This window comes from Kockovaella imperatae (genome assembly GCF_002102565.1).
Source record: "Kockovaella imperatae strain NRRL Y-17943 chromosome Unknown BD324scaffold_21, whole genome shotgun sequence".
NCBI classification, from domain to species: Eukaryota; Fungi; Basidiomycota; class Tremellomycetes; order Tremellales; family Cuniculitremaceae; genus Kockovaella; species Kockovaella imperatae.
The window spans coordinates 1-15180 of NW_019028961.1; the positions used below are offsets into that span (position 1 = coordinate 1).

A 15180-nucleotide genomic window follows, 5' to 3' on the forward strand; every position below is an offset into this window, starting at 1 on the left:
TGGTCGGATCAGGAGATCTAAGACTCGCAAGATACGCCGGCTGATGGTCAAGGATACTAGGTTTGGCATTTCGGCTGCCGACAATTTTTATCGCTGCGAAACAATCCCTCCCAGATCGTACAATAGTTTGAGTCCATACCTTCAGACTTGGCGAACCTGCCTGACTCCTATCTGCAGTCTGCGAGACATCCCGATGTCTCTGAAAAGTGATACATGTAGATATAGCTATGGCGGGCCCCGGTATCTCACCAATGCAATATCATCAAGAGGCCATGTCAACCTGCAGAGTCGACTGTGATAAGATGTGCCATCGTCTCATTTTCTTCTCCGTCTTCAGACATCCACATCATGGTCCAGGCACAGGCGTCAACATGCCCGCAGCGATCATCTCTTCCTGTGTCATGGTCGAAGATTCAATCATGATGCCCACACCGAACTTGGACGTGTTCTATAGTGAATGTCAGCTACCGCCCCTATCTCAACAGCTTCTGCTCACCTTGGAGTGGTCAATCTCGCCAGACACCATGAACGCAAACGCCGGTGTGAATCGCTGTTCCAGCAACATGCCGACGGTACCGTTGGAGTCGATCTGACCCCTGAATGTTGCCATTCTGAAGTCGTACTTGGCGCCGGCAGTACAGATAGCCTCTCTCTTCGCCGGTCCCATCATAGACGCAGGTTGGATAAGGGTCTGGAAATCAAGAGCCACGTCAACCTTTTCACTCAAGCGTTGATGATACGTCGCTTGAATGTTTCCTGATGGTTGCAACTGGGCCGTAGCAGTCCAGGAAGGATAGAATGGCGCGGAGAGGGGTTGCCCTGTGGGGGAGGTGGCAGCAAGAGCAGCGTATGGATTGGGCAGGGATGTCAATTTCGCGAGGTAAGACGTCGAGGTCTCGAGGATGGCAGGTTGAGGATGTTGAATTATACTCTCGAATCCTAGAGACAGCCGAGGTGAGATGGAGTGGAGGAGGGAGACGAAGTGGATGCCGGTACCATCTAGGAGACCGGGATTCATTGTCTTGAGGGATAAAGAGTAATGAGGTCCCAGGTGGTCGTGCTCGATCTGCAACATCGATTGTCCAGGTTTGTTGTACAACTGGGACGAGGCGATTCAGCACACCAACAACAAAGTGAGGGGCTTCGCAATACTCACCTGACCCTGAACCTTGGTGACATCTGTCGCTGACCATGTCTGATTCGCTCTCATCGTCACCACACCAGATCCATCAACTCCTCCTTGCAGCAAAGTCTGCACGAGAGGTTAGATCAATCCTCAACTCTACGTTTATTCAGTCCTCACTTGAGCATTGGCAAACACCGCGCCGAAATTGTAACTGGAAGGCTTGCTACTTGATCCAAGGGCGAAAGAGTGAGTGAGCTGGAAAGCAGGACTGCCCGAGACGACTTTGGAAACGTCCGCTCTGGCACCTTCAAATGCCCAGTTGGCGAGATGAACCTCTGATGGGTCGATCAGCATTTTTCAAAACCTGAAAAAGCCCAAGACTAACGAGAGATCTCCCTGGTCAAATTCTCCACTGTTCCGGGCTGAATCAGACCCATACTCTCCTTCCATCCATGGAATCGATTGTACGTGTTCATCACTGGACCTGTCATCGGTTGGAACAGACCGTTGACGGCATCAAGATACGGTGTGAATGCGGACGGAGCCGGATTTTTCTCGCCAGGGTATGCCATGGTATATGGACTGTTTGGAAGCGGATATCCGACACGAGAGGTTGGAGGCTGAGGGAGGAATGCGCTTGACCTCCTCGACGCTGTTGCAATTGTGAGCTACAATCCGTTGATGACCCAGAAAAAATATATCTATCAATGCCGGAACAGATTACCAAAGGGGTTCGGAAATGTTCGGCAAATTGACACTGTGGCACTTAGAGATCCCATTGAATCGCTCTGTCACCTCTCTACATTACAACCACAACCAACTGCAAAACCACGACAAGAGGCAAGCTCGACTTGGATCATGGGGCCACGTCGAGTAGCTCCAAGAGAGCCAATGGGAGCTTCCTCTTCGTCAAATGCAACCCTTTCATCTGGGATTGAGCAGCTCGACACCTCGATCCAGCAAGCCTTGACCCGATGGACTGACAGTGATTCAGCTGAACTGCAGTCGATACTGGACAATCTGTTGGAGAAGGTCGACTCGGCAGCATTGGGCTCAATATTGCTATCTCATGTGCTTATCCGAATCTTGAACTCGGATACCGGACTGGATCAGCTGCTGGAACTATTCACAAATCTCTTCGATTCGTTCAACGACGAAGTCAAGGAAGAGCGCGTGAATCAGCTCGGGGAAGCTCTCGCGGATGTGACGGAGGTTCTGCACGAGTCTAGGGAGGATGCATCGGATCTGAAAACGTCAGGCGATCAGTCGATGGATCAGGATGAGCTGGCCAAGCCCATGACATCGAGTGACAAAGGGGTGGAACTGCTGCGCTCGCTCATGGTGAGTGCGGAGACTGTCCAAAGACAGGCAGGAATAACTTGATTCAGCAATCTGGACGAATACCATCCCATATCCCCAACCTTATCCTTTCTCCTGAGCTGCTCTCAAGACTGGCCCTACATCCTTACCCAACGAGACCGGAACTCTTGCAAAGAGCCTACGTCAAACGGAATACTACCCTCTTCTTCAAGCAATCCAAATACAACCTATTGCGAGAATCGTCCGAGGGTTTCTCAGCGCTCGTTGTCTTGTTGACTGGATCTGATGCCTTTTCGTCAAGGACAGAGGGTGAGACGGATGTGCAGAGAAAGCAAAGAGCAGAGCAGGTATGGGACAAAATCATGGGATTGATTGGATATTTCAACTTGTCTCCCCCGCGAGTCCTGGATCTCATATTGGAAGTCGCTAGCTGTCTGATTGCAGCCCAATGGCGATTCCTGCTGGACTTGTTAAAATGCTCGCCATGGGGCAGCGGGGCGTCTAACCTCGGATCCGGCGGGAAAGGCAAAGGGAGAGCAACGGAAGCATGGCTGGCAGACGATGATTCGGCCATCCGACATGCTTTGGACCCATCAGGAGACCGTGTCCTATGTCAAGTCCTCGGAGTGAAGTTTGGCTTCTACCAGGTATGTCCGGAGCTGCCCAGCCATAAATAAGTTCCCCATTAATGAGAGCTTCCCAGCGGCAAGACGGCGGAGAGACCCCCTACGGTCTCGTAGTCATGTCTGCGCTCCTCATCAAGCACGGTCTTGTCGGATCATCAGATCTTCTTGCATTCGTGAGTAGTTCAGGACGCGGAACGATCGACTAGACTTACCATACTCAAGCTATCCCCTGACGATTCTCAAATGAAAGTCATCCATGACAGCTGGCTTGCATCTACCAGCTCTCGATCTGGCCCATCAAACGCACTCTCCAACTCTGTTCTACTCGACGACGAAGACTCTTCCACTGCCACCGCCAAAGTCGAAGATTCCGGTCCACCTCCGAAGCCGCCACCGGAGCAACGTATCATGCTACTCCAAGCCTTGCTGTCGGTTGGGGATTTCTCAAGAGCGATGGTCATCCTAGCTCGATTCCCATGGCTTGCGCAGAGTCATCCGGTGATCGCAGACCTGATCATGCGGAATGTTGGACATGCTCTCGAACCATTGTACCGAGCTGTACGGCAAGAGATCGTGACTGAAGACGGCGAAGTGGAAGAGGACGTCGCCTTACACGGCTATCCACTATCATCTCATCAGCGGATCATCCAGACATACCTGGCTCCTTGCCCCCCGGACACGGCTCATTCCAAATATAGATTCTTCTACCCGAATTGGACGGACGAGATCTCACAATGGTCCTCCCACGAGCAGCTGCTCACCGACGGATTACGTTGGCTGGGTCTGGTACGTGGAGTAGCTGGACGACAAGTAGAAGTCATGGTCAAGCTATGTCGGATTGGTGCTGCTCATTTCACCACCCTGAGGCGTAATAAGGAACAATCTCTGAACCTCTTCGACGGTGCAGAGACGAAGGGTGAAATACAGTCTGTCGAGGTGATTCTAACGTCCATTGCCTCGAAAGCTAAGCTGACGGCTTGCAGCCTTCCCTGGAGGAAATGCGTCCTTGGTTAGATCTCGTCCGTGTATCACTACTTCCCGCTCTGTCGACTTCAAGCGCAGCCGCCGCATTTGATGTCGAATTGTGGTGTCTCCTCCGCCACTTCCCTTACCCCGTCCGCTACTCGCTCTATGGTGAATGGCGAGATAGCACATGCCGTGCTATTGGGCGGAATCCCTGTCCTGCCGCTTGTCACGCGGCTGCTGAAGCTACGAGAGAGATTAAAAAGGCGTTATCTCGTGTGACTGCCTCCCAATCTACGCCATCAGGCCCTGCAGCATCGACTGATAGGGGTCCAGCGAGAGCTCTGGCCAAGCTGAGCCATAGCAATCCTCACGCTCTGTGGAGCACGGCGGTCACTCAGGTCAAGGCGTATCCTAATATCGGACAATTCATCGTTGAAGCTGGACGATATATGACACAGTTGTCAACAGATGTAGCCATGTTCACTCTGGTAGACACGCTTTCGGATGATACGGTGTCGAGGTTGAATCCAAATGGGACGGATGTTGCTCAGTGGCTAGCAAGTGAGTGTTCATTTGCCGATGCTGGCTCATAATCCCAGGTCTTGCAACGTTTGTCGGTGATTTCAACCGCCGATACGCTTCTATGGATCTTGAGCCTGTGCTTCAGTTCATCATCAACCGCTTGATGCGGTCAGATTCGGCCGACTTGACGATCCTCGACAAGCTGATCAGCATCATGACGGGCGTATCTCAGGTCGAGAACGATGCGATTTCTGACGATCAATTGCAAGCCTATGCTGCAGGACGCGAGATGGTCAAAGAGGCCTTCAACACCACTCTCATCTCCATCGCGCGGCCTGTCGACCCAACTGATGTCACCGCCAAGCCGAAGGAGGCTCCAGTAGACAAGGCCAGAAGTACGAAACGATCTCTCCCACGCCTGATCAACTCTCTTCGTTTCACCGAGCTAGCATTACCAATTTGGATCGCTTTAGGTCAAACGAGACAAGGAGCGGTGGATAAGATGGCTTCAGCCCCTATCAAAGCCATCTCAGCCATGCAAGATACAGTCAGTCATTCCCGCCTACCGGCCTTGACCAAGCTCGAACTCACGGTATGCCTGTAGGTCCACGGGACATTGATCCAGTATGGCGATCTTCTGGGAGAATACTTGACTCAAGAAGAGCACACCAGTTTCACCCCAGATCTCGCAACGCTGGTGTCTGATTATGGTCTCGACTTCTCCATTGCCTTCTTGATACTTCGTCCGAGGCTCAACGCGGAGTTGAGCAAAGCTCGAGCAGCACGCGAAGCTGCTATGAGGGTTAAATTGGCAGCTGCGAAGGAGCAGGGCCGAACGTCAGCCTCCCCTAGTGTGGAAAATTCTCCTGTGTCGTCCCCCACGTCTCCTACCATGGAGGTGGACGACAAGTTTGACTTGTCTACCGCTGCCGTTGTTGCTGCTGGAGAAGTGACTATACCCGCCCCAAAGTCACATGTAGGTCATGCGTGCAATGTCATACTAACGTCTGTCAGCCGAGCAAGTCGTGGTACCCTTCATCCCTACGCAAACCCATGGAGCAGGCCCGGGATCTCTTACCATTGGACGCCAATGATCTCATGGGGTAGGTCCTGATCCTTCTTTCTGGCTAGAGCCGCTCTCATCATCGTAGCGCACCATTCTTCGTCATTTTTTGGCATCTTACCATGGGAGACATTGGTTACTCACCAGAAGCGTACGATAAAGCAATCGCCAAGATATCCGCGTTGGATCGCGATGTCGCTTCTTGGAAGACGACCGCTGTCACCGACCAGAAGTCTGAGCGCGCTAGGCTGAAAGCACGGATAGAAGTCCTGTCAAAGGAAAAGGCCGCTCAGTCCTCAATAGCGGAGGCCACTCGACGTCGTTTGACGAGAGAGAGCAAGCACTGGTTCCCATCGTGTGAGTCGCTAAAGACCGTGCTTTAAGCATTGGCTAAATTATTTTCCAGTTGTCTTCGAAAAGAGTCTGCAGAGGAAACTAGCGCAGCAGCTCCATCAACATTGCTTCTATCCGAGAGCCCTTCTCACCCCCGCGGATGCCATATTCGTGGCCAAATTTATCCGCACAGCTCACGACCTCGGGACCGTAGGCTTCTCTACGCTCTTCGTGTACAGCAATGTGAGTGACGCCGGTATCTGTCTATACTTTGCAAGCTGACGAGCCCAAGTTCTTTGGCGAGCATTTGGCCGGATGCATCTTTTCGTCGACGACAAACGAAGCGCGGAACCTCGGTACGTCGCTTCTCCTTGTAGTCGACCCGCTGACCGTCTCCAGGCCGCTGTCTTGCTGCCATCATGGCCGATCTCGATAGCTGGCACAAGGATGAGAAGCGCTACAACCGAGAAGCGCTTGGCGTGGATTCTGACTCAGGAGACAACAGTAAGGAGCTCCCTGGCATGCTGTTCCGCGTCAAGAAAGACACACCGATTGCACCTATGAAGTGGCGGCAGTTTAGAGAGTTCTACGCAAAGTCACACAACGTTCTGGCAAAGGTGCGATCGATGTCTTCATGCAGGTACCACCTACTGATATTGTCAAAGGCCTTAATCTCCTGTTGGGCCGAGAACGACTTCATGCACATCAAGAACGCCATCACAGTTGGATTCCAGGTCTTGAAATCCTTTCCTACAATGGAGACCAATGGGAAGGCGGTCCAAGAAGCCGTCAGCAATCTCGTAGCCGGTAAAAATGGTGCATTGACGCCGGATTTGCAACATCAATGTCAAGCGTAAGAGCAGGAACTTTGGCTGTTCGGCATCTGGCTGACGCGATCGTAGCTACCTTCGAATGCTCAAACAGAGGCAGACAACCAGGCCTTTCGTCAACCCCGGATCTTTCCACGCCGGCGGAGCGAAGTTGGACCCTGTCAAGCCTGTTCCTACTGCACCAAAATCGTCAGACACATCGCCTGCGCCGGCTAATTCGGACGTCAAGGTCAACGGATCGGCATCGCGAAGCTCAACCACCGGTGCCTCTGATCCAAAAGCCCTTCGTGCCAAACTGGAGGAGAACAAAGCCACTCGCAATGCGTCGGCGGTCGCTGCCGCAGCGGCTGCGGCCAGTGCAGCGGCTGCCGCCTCCACGACGGAAAGCAAAGATACTTCGAATGATATCCAAGAAGTTTCCGACGAGAACGCTGCCGCTCCTGCCACACCACCTGCCGGTCCTAGAGCGACACGTTCCAGCGCTTCTCTTGCCTCTGCCCCGACTGGGCCATCCGCGTCCATACGCGGTCACGCATCAAGCTCTTCGACGGATCGGGCGGCACCTACCGGACCTGCTCGGGGTCCACCTGTTGCCCCCAACGCGTCCAGGAATTCGTCAAGCATGGGTCCTCCCGCCAGTACCTCTCTTTCAGTTGATGAGGAGCGAGCTGCGGCAAGAGCAAGGAAATTCGGAACGCTCACTCGACCTCAGCCCCCTTCTGGACCTTCTGCCTCAAACTCCCGCTCTGAAGCTGCTTCATCCCAGACGGCTAGCGCAGGAGCAGCCGATGCCCGGAAGACGTCTTCTCCCGCTCCTTCCAATGGCAGTGCAACGACTGAAAAGTCTGGACGGGATCGAGATAGATTTGATTCGAGGGAACACAGATCAGTAGAGGAGAGCAAAGATCCGAAAGAGCTGTTACCTAGCAAGGAGAACGGTCGGTCGAGATCTTCAATTGATAACGCGGAAAACGACGGCGAACGAAGACGTTCGCGCGATTCATCAAGACGCGATGATCAGGATAGGGAGAAGGAAAGCTCCTCAGCCAAGCCGGAGAGAGAATCGTTCTCGACTCGTGCGAAACGACGCGAGGAAGAGGTGGGCTCAGACAATTCAAACCTAGCTGACATGAAAGGCACCGAGAAGGATTGATGATCCTCGAGACCGCGACCGAGAGCGAGAGAAAGAGCGAGAGCATCGTCATCGATCCCGCCGCGATGAAAGAGATGAGCGAGATCCCAGGGATTCTCGCGAACCAAGAGAATCTCGTACGCGTCGAGATGAGCGACCGGAAGATCGTCGAGATGACAGAGAACGAAGAAGGAGAGAGCGAGAGCGCGAGTCGGATGACCGGACCCGGCGCTCCTCCCGTGATCCACCATCACATGCCGACAAGGCTCATCCCCGAGCACGAGACGCCCCTCCCGCCCTTACACCTCGAGATGATCCAGTCACAGAAGCGAGACCCGGTGCGCCTGGTCCCACTCGGGCTAGAGACGCTCCGCCTCACGAACCTTCTTCGTCCAGGGATGAGCGTGCGCGCGAGACCCGGAGAGGTCAAGTAAGCGATCGCCCGAATGGAGATCGCACACCTTCGCGATCGAGTGTCCCGCCTCCTTCCACGACGCACGGCGATCGGATCATTGAGGCACCGCGTGGTGCCCGGTCCTCCACGGAGACGAGAGATACTCGACTCCCCGCTCGGCCAGATGGCGGTCGACCTGGCAGGAACGAATCTGGAGCTGCACCTGCTGCAAGCCGCACGACTCACGCGTTGCCAGCTCGACCCGGCGCGTCTTCTTCCTCGGCCGACACGAGTCGAAATGGGTCCAGTCTGGCTTCCAGGATGGGACCACCTGCCAGTTCCAATGGAGCGCCTTCGGGTCCGTCGGAACTTCGTAAACGGCCTCATGAGGACACACCACCTGTCGCCAGGGAGGACTCTCCTGGAGCTTCCAAGCGGGTCAAGATTGATCGTGATAAGGCGAGGAGTCATGACAGACGGGGCAGAGAGAGGCCCAGTACGGATCAGAGGTAGTCATGCGTTTTGTGATCATCTAGCCGATGTTGAACAATGTACATCTGGCGAAGGCCGAATGACCAGCTAGCTCCATTGCGGACGATGCACTTCGTACTCAAGACAAAACGATGCAAAGACAAAATGAGATATCGATACAGTATGGAGAAATTCTACAATGATCAGTCAGTTGCGCGCTCATCGCCTTCTACTTCTCGACATCATGACCCTCTCCTTTACTCCCCTCTCCGCATCTGCGCGTTCTTCTTTGACTTCTTTCCGTAAGGCTTGAAAAATATCACACATCACCACAGCATTAGTCATCAAATTATGTCCCTCCCCCTTGATGATCTGGACCGTTGCTCCTCCACCTTGATTCATGTTCCTCTCCATCCACCGAACACTCTTCTCCGAGACCTTGTCATCCAGCTCGCCCCAATGAATAGTGACCGGTTGACGGAGATCGGCATAGCTGAATCCCCATGGCTTTTCACCACGATTCAGTACGACCGTTAAGATTTCAGTCGTCGTTCCCGGCTCGCATTCCGCATGAGAGGCTTGCATCAATGCTTGTGTAAGAGCGGGTCCCAGAGAAGGTTTCGGCTCATCCTGGACGTCGATTCCTGAGCGGATCGGGCTGGTTGATCGAGTAGTGGGAGTGGATGATTGTCGGAATGGACTGGGCAGTGGAGAGAGGACACTGAATCGATTCTTGGATGGTGTTGGCGAGGGCGTCGCTGGCAGCCCTGACAGACTGAATCCGTCCGTGAGAAACTCGAGTATGTCGCCTTCGTAAGATGCAGAGAAGACCTCGCTTTTGATGGTCAATGAATGTTTCTCTGAGACAGGGACGCTTGATGAGAAGTCACTGGATCCACGAGGAGAGATAGCTTTGAAGGGAGATCGTCCATCGTCCTCTGAATGGCTCCTGAGCAGAACCGAGCTTCTGAGATGCTTGATGATGGGTTGCCGTTTAAGATCCTTGTCTTGGACAGGAGCAGTATGGTTCTTCGCGAAGACACTCGACGCCCGGCGGATGATACTAGGCGCACGACTAGGTACAGGCGATGGAGATGAGAGTAAGGAGCGCCTAGGCTCGACTTTGGCACCAGTGTCGCTATGGGCTCGCTGGCCTATCGACGGACGACCGGGAGAGGGAGTCGGTAAGCTGAGGCCTTCGGCGGTATGTTCGACCGGTTGGTGGACTAGAGGCGGTGGTTTGCCCAAGAGATATGACTGAAGTCTCCATTCAGCCGCCGTAGCAGATTTGATGACTCCATTCGGTATCCATTTGAGCCACTTGTAGCCTATTGCGAGGAGCGTCAGTCTCTGCAAGCGCAGATGTGCAGCCAGAATGCTCACCTCCATCGATCTCTGGGCTGACCCACGGAGCGAGAAATTGCATCTTGCCTGTGATACGATTGCCAAGCCTCAAAGCTACTGCAGCTGCAAATGGTGCGCCAGCACTATGCGCAATGATTCGAAAGTCTCGGATCTTCAATTCGTCCATGACTTTCTCTACCACCTGCGCCCAGAGCATTGGCGAGCGACGATCAGTCGGTACTGGATCAGTCTTGCCATATCCCCATCGATCAATGCAGATCAGGCGGAGATCCAATGCCTTTGCGAGGTCATCGAACAAAGCGATAAGATAACGGACGCAACCGATTCCGAGGAATATGAGCACTGGCGAACCAGACGCTGAGCCGACTTCCGCAAGAGACACGTTGAGCGGTCTATCGGGATAAGGACGAGGGAGCTGTAAATGTCTGTTGAGATTCGGTGAACGGAGATAGACTGCCATGGCGTGGGATTCTGGCGAGTCAGAGCTTTTGGACAGACGGACCGAATGACGCTTGAGCGAAGGAGGATTGCTCAATGCGTCCATGGACAGTCTCTCTTGGTGCAGGAGCGTAGGATCAGACGGGGTCGATGAGCCTTCGTCCAATTGTTGTAGCAGCTTCTGACCAATCCAAAGGTCCTTGACCAGGCTGTCGCAAGAGGAGCCCTCAGAGTCTCTCGGTTCAGCTTTGACTGTGAGTGAACGGGTTGACGTTTCTGCGTCCACTTCTTCTGTGCTGTGCGCAAGCTCGAAGTCAAGCATCGTGCGCGGTATACTCTGTCTAGAGCGGCCCGACGTCTCGCCCATGAAGAACGCTTGTGTGGGAGAGAGCGCAGTCGCAGCTGACGCTGCCGTGGAGGCACTCGGCGGTCGATGAGCTGCTGGCTCAACGTTTGAGGGATCCCGTCCGAGCGTCCCGTTCACAGCAGGCAAAGAGCAAGCACTATGGGAGGACGAAGAAATTGATGACTGTCGGTCAAGTGATTGTATGTCCAAGGATGCAGGCGATAGACCCATCTCCAACCTGGCCTTCGTCTTGGCACTGTCCATCGCGCTCGTCAAGGCATACTGGTGCCGCTTGACGATGTCATCTATGGAGGAGATCGGTGTAGTGATTTGCGCTGGCGGAGAGCTCTTCGTAGGTGATAACCAGGTATGTGAAGTTGATGACGAATCAAGAGATGGGGTAGATCTGTCGATAGGTACGACGAGATCCAGCCGCCGTCGATTCCGTTGCGAAGCTTTAGATGCTCGCCTTCCGAGAGGTCCCGACTCTTCACCTGACGACGAATCACAGCAAACAGATGAGATTGAGGAGTTTGGAGCATCGGCTTTGGGGATGGGGGTCGGAAGTGGGGATATACCTGCCTGAGGACTTGCAGATGACTCTGGATTCCTGTTTGACGCAGGACGACCCTCTCTCGGCCGACGCCGTTCGATCTCTTCAGCCCATGTCCTCGTCCGCTCTTGACTTTGACGGCTTCTTAGTTTCGCCTCCTTGTGTTCCCGTAGTCCGCCGTCGCCGTCCTTCGAGCTCAGTCCACGGTTGGTCTCGCCCGGACCTCCACCTTGTCGCGTTCCTCCTTCCATGTTGAAGGCAGTATCAAAGTCTTCTCCCCCATTCAGAGGCTTGTGTGATATCTTGGTCGTAGTAAGAAGTTTCTCATCCGTCACTGAGTACTGTGCAGACTGCTTCGAGAACGCTGACCCATTTCCTGGGATAGGGTCCTTCGGACTATTCCCGTTCTCCACTTTGGTCGAAGAGGGACGTGCGTAGTAGTCGAGAGGAGACCGCAATCTCAGAGTATGAGCGCGAATGGACGTGCTCATGATTGTCCACGGCACTCCAGCAGCCCGAGATGAAGGAAGCTGGTTTTCGTTGCGATAGGTTGGGGAGGGGGGGGGGGGGGGGGGGGGCGGGCGTCGCTCTATGGAGACGTCAGGGCTGGAAGCCACTCGTCCTTTGGGTCAAAGGGGCTCGTAATCCAGAGGCGTGGTGGAAAACGAAGACACGGATGAGTGGATCAAGTGCGTGCGAGCGGAGTCATCCTTGACATGTATACGGCGACATTCTCATTGAGTATTCCATCCAAGATTAAAGCGATTTCCTGAAGCAGTGTCGGGTGAATGTGAACAAAAACGAGGCGAGTCGAATTTTGCTGCGAGACGAACGCACAGAAGATTTATGAGTGCAGCTCAGTTGGCATCGTCGCAAGATTGACACAGAGACTAGCGTAGGTAAATGTTCGATTTGGTGCTACCGCGAGGAGACACCGATATGCTCTCTTTAGAGGGAATGAATGAATGAATGAATCGTAGATGATCAGCTGGCGACAGCCAGACACGAGCGCGATGGATTCCGCTCGTCCGTCATCTTTTAAGCTTATTATTATTATCAATGCTGCTCGGGAATCACCGAGCTATATTGCATGGATCTCGAGTCGAGCACAGGCGAATGGCAGCATCACTGGTTCTGGATCAGTCCAGCCCTTCTACAAGAGGTCTTCCGCATGCATTCTATACCCAGGACTCTGATAGTCCGTTGACGCCATACTACTGGCAACAACCCGGACGCGTCTCAAAGGATTCTGGCGATGACGCGCCTAGAACAACAATAGGCGCAGGTCTTCAGCTCAAATGTGCCGGTCGGAGCCGAGCCTGAACCTCCACTTCTTCCGAAATCTTTGGAACATGCCTGATTGTATCGTCCGAGTCAGGTCTATCGGTACATCACTAGGCTCATCGTGTCTGTCAAGACAGCCTGCCGGTGTGACAAACATCGGCATCCAAAAACATCTTGGCTCCTGTTGGCAGCATGTCAACCCTAGCAAGAACGAGACTCGTGGAGCAGCCCCAAAGTTCACCTCCACCCACCACTGCCAACTTAACCCCATCCGGCGCAGAAGAGGATAAGGACGAGACGGTCGCACTTCGTGATAGTCCTGATCGACTGCAGCGAGACAGAGCACCTCTGTCCAGAAGACTACGTAGTGCCTTGCTTGTGGCTTCACCGTCTTCACCAAGGACGACGGTTCGCAAGAAGGATTTTGGATTCTTGCCCATACCTAGGAATCGACGGCATGAGCCTGGAATGAAGCCAGAGGAGCAGTTTGTCTTCACTTGGCGACTGAACTTATTATTTGCCGGCAGTGCGGTGAGCTCCCTGCGCTTTGAATCCCCGTTGTGAGCTCATTTTCTCGCAGACTGTCTCCGTCATGAATCTGTACTATATCCAGCCGATGCTCGTGAAGTGAGGTGTAAAGGTGTTTGCAGGAGTCTTTTATAACCTCTGCAGAATCGCACGCGATTTTGGTGTTGACAATGACGTTGTCTCAAATGTTCCGACTCTCTCGCAAGGCGGCTATGGCTGCGGTATCTTGTTCATCTCTACGCTCGGCGATCTCGTTCGAAGGCGGCAATTGGTCTTGCTCTTGATGTTCCTCACGACGACTCTGTCAATAGGCTTGGCGTTGTCGACGAATGTGCACATGTTGGAAGGTCTCAGCTTTATGGTTGGCATGTTGACTGTGAGCAGCGGATCCGAGATCTTCCAGTATCAGCGATTAATCACTTCCTGGTCAGGTCACCCCTCAATTGTGTATACCTTGGACAGCAGATCTCGCCCCTTCAAACCGACGTGCTCGAGCCATGAGCATCACTTTCTCAGGTCTCATCACTGGACTGGTCCTGGGACGAGTGCTCGCCGGAGTGATCTCGGATTTCGCTTCCTGGCGGGATGTATACTGGATGGCTGTCGGGCTGCAGGGACGTGAGTCTGCCGTCCACCGCGCTGAACAGTCCTGATGTACGCGGCTTAGTCACGACTCTGATTTTGTGGCTGGGCCTCCCAGATACCCCTGACAAGAATATCGGCATGACATATCTAGGAGTGGTGTGTAATCTCAACTTTTTTTGAATGTCCACTGAGGGCCCCGCAGTTAGTGTCGATGGCTAAATATCTCGTTACGTACCCTACTCTCACACAGGCTTGCCTCATGGCAATGTGTTCAAGCGGTAAATTTGATTTCCCAATCTCTCTACTCTTGTCTTCAGCTGACTAGAGGATCAGCTGTTTTTGCCGGCTTGTAAGTCTGTGCAGAGCCAGTCTATCCGGGCAATCGCTAATTCTAGCAGCTGGGTTGACTTGACATTTCTCCTGACGGCAGAGCCGTACCAGTGCGTTCTTCACCATCCCGCGGGACGTGAGATGCTAATGCAATGCCTCTCCAGTTACTCATCCTTGACCATCGGACTATTGGGACTTCTCGGTCTCTTTGGCGCGCTTCTGGCTCCACAATGGGGTCGACTGGTGGACAAGATTGTACCTTGGCTCGCCCAATTCCTAGGACTTTTGACCAATCTGATTGCCATGTCCGTCGCCCTCGGTGCTGCAGACCGGAGCGTCGGGGCAGTCTGTGTCGCCATCATCTTGTACGACTGTGGACAACAGCTTTTCCAAGTCGCGAGCTCTTATCGCATAGCTGGGATTGATCCACAAGCTCGTGCTCGTCTCAATGGGTGTTATCTCCTTTTCGTCTTCATAGGCCAGGTGGGATAAGCTTTCGAGGCACCCATTGAGCTCGTGCTGATATCTCAGACATCTGGTACGGCAATTCTCACCAAAATCTACAACAGGCACGGGTGGAGACCTACGGGCGCAACGACTGTAGCCTTCGTAGGAGCCGGGATCATTCTGCTCTTCTTTCGTGGGCCCTACGAGACTCGATGGATCGGCTGGAGAGGAGGCTATAAGAAGCTATGGAAGAAAGCCAAGTTGACGGATCTGTCACCCAATGCGATTACGGAGATCGTCCATGAGAAGAAGCGAGATCGGAGACCAGATGAGGAAGTGGTCATGGGGAACGTGGCATCGGCTGCTGAGAGTACAACTTTGAGAGGATGAAGGCGCTTGACGCCATCAATTAGATTCGGAAAGACATCCCACTACGCATTATCTCCACACTAGTTCTGATTGTGTTGTTGCATCTCTACATACCACATGCATCTGACCCTGGCCATTGAAATATATGTACC

General features: G+C 53.4%; 4 protein-coding genes across 4 annotated transcripts; 2 read left to right on the forward strand and 2 right to left on the reverse strand.

The window, feature by feature from the left end:
- Window positions 1-178: 178 nt before the first annotated feature.
- Window positions 179-1807, reverse strand: BD324DRAFT_639686 (putative mitochondrial import receptor subunit tom40). Its single transcript, XM_022017267.1, has 5 exons — window positions 1512-1807; window positions 1304-1461; window positions 1157-1252; window positions 497-1099; window positions 179-448 (listed from the first exon to the last, which is right to left on the reverse strand). The coding sequence occupies exons 1-5, from the start codon at window positions 1696-1698 to the stop codon at window positions 347-349; spliced, it is 1146 nt and encodes a 381-aa protein (XP_021867743.1). The 5' UTR covers window positions 1699-1807; the 3' UTR covers window positions 179-346.
- A 177-nt stretch (window positions 1808-1984) lies between these two features.
- BD324DRAFT_654123 (transcription factor/nuclear export subunit protein 2-domain-containing protein) lies at window positions 1985-8825 on the forward strand (the record flags this gene model as incomplete). Its single annotated transcript, XM_022018752.1, has 15 exons — window positions 1985-2467; window positions 2515-3093; window positions 3150-3245; window positions 3295-4008; window positions 4056-4599; window positions 4638-5107; window positions 5165-5536; window positions 5575-5663; window positions 5712-5980; window positions 6030-6199; window positions 6249-6312; window positions 6356-6573; window positions 6622-6809; window positions 6859-7885; window positions 7923-8825. 15 exons carry the CDS (start codon window positions 1985-1987, stop codon window positions 8823-8825), a joined length of 6186 nt encoding a protein of 2061 aa, XP_021867744.1.
- Window positions 8826-9002: 177 nt separating this feature from the next.
- BD324DRAFT_585150 (Alpha/Beta hydrolase protein) lies at window positions 9003-10908 on the reverse strand (the record flags this gene model as incomplete). Its single annotated transcript, XM_022013723.1, has 2 exons — window positions 9003-10111; window positions 10167-10908. The coding sequence occupies 2 exons, from the start codon at window positions 10906-10908 to the stop codon at window positions 9003-9005; spliced, it is 1851 nt and encodes a 616-aa protein (XP_021867745.1).
- A 1806-nt stretch (window positions 10909-12714) lies between these two features.
- BD324DRAFT_639691 (major facilitator superfamily domain-containing protein) lies at window positions 12715-15163 on the forward strand. The gene is made up of 10 exons (XM_022017268.1): window positions 12715-13300; window positions 13350-13396; window positions 13442-13673; window positions 13729-13915; window positions 13965-14038; window positions 14085-14160; window positions 14216-14231; window positions 14281-14322; window positions 14377-14695; window positions 14744-15163. Exons 1-10 carry the CDS (start codon window positions 12962-12964, stop codon window positions 15047-15049), a joined length of 1638 nt encoding a protein of 545 aa, XP_021867746.1. The 5' UTR covers window positions 12715-12961; the 3' UTR covers window positions 15050-15163.
- Window positions 15164-15180: the final 17 nt, after the last annotated feature.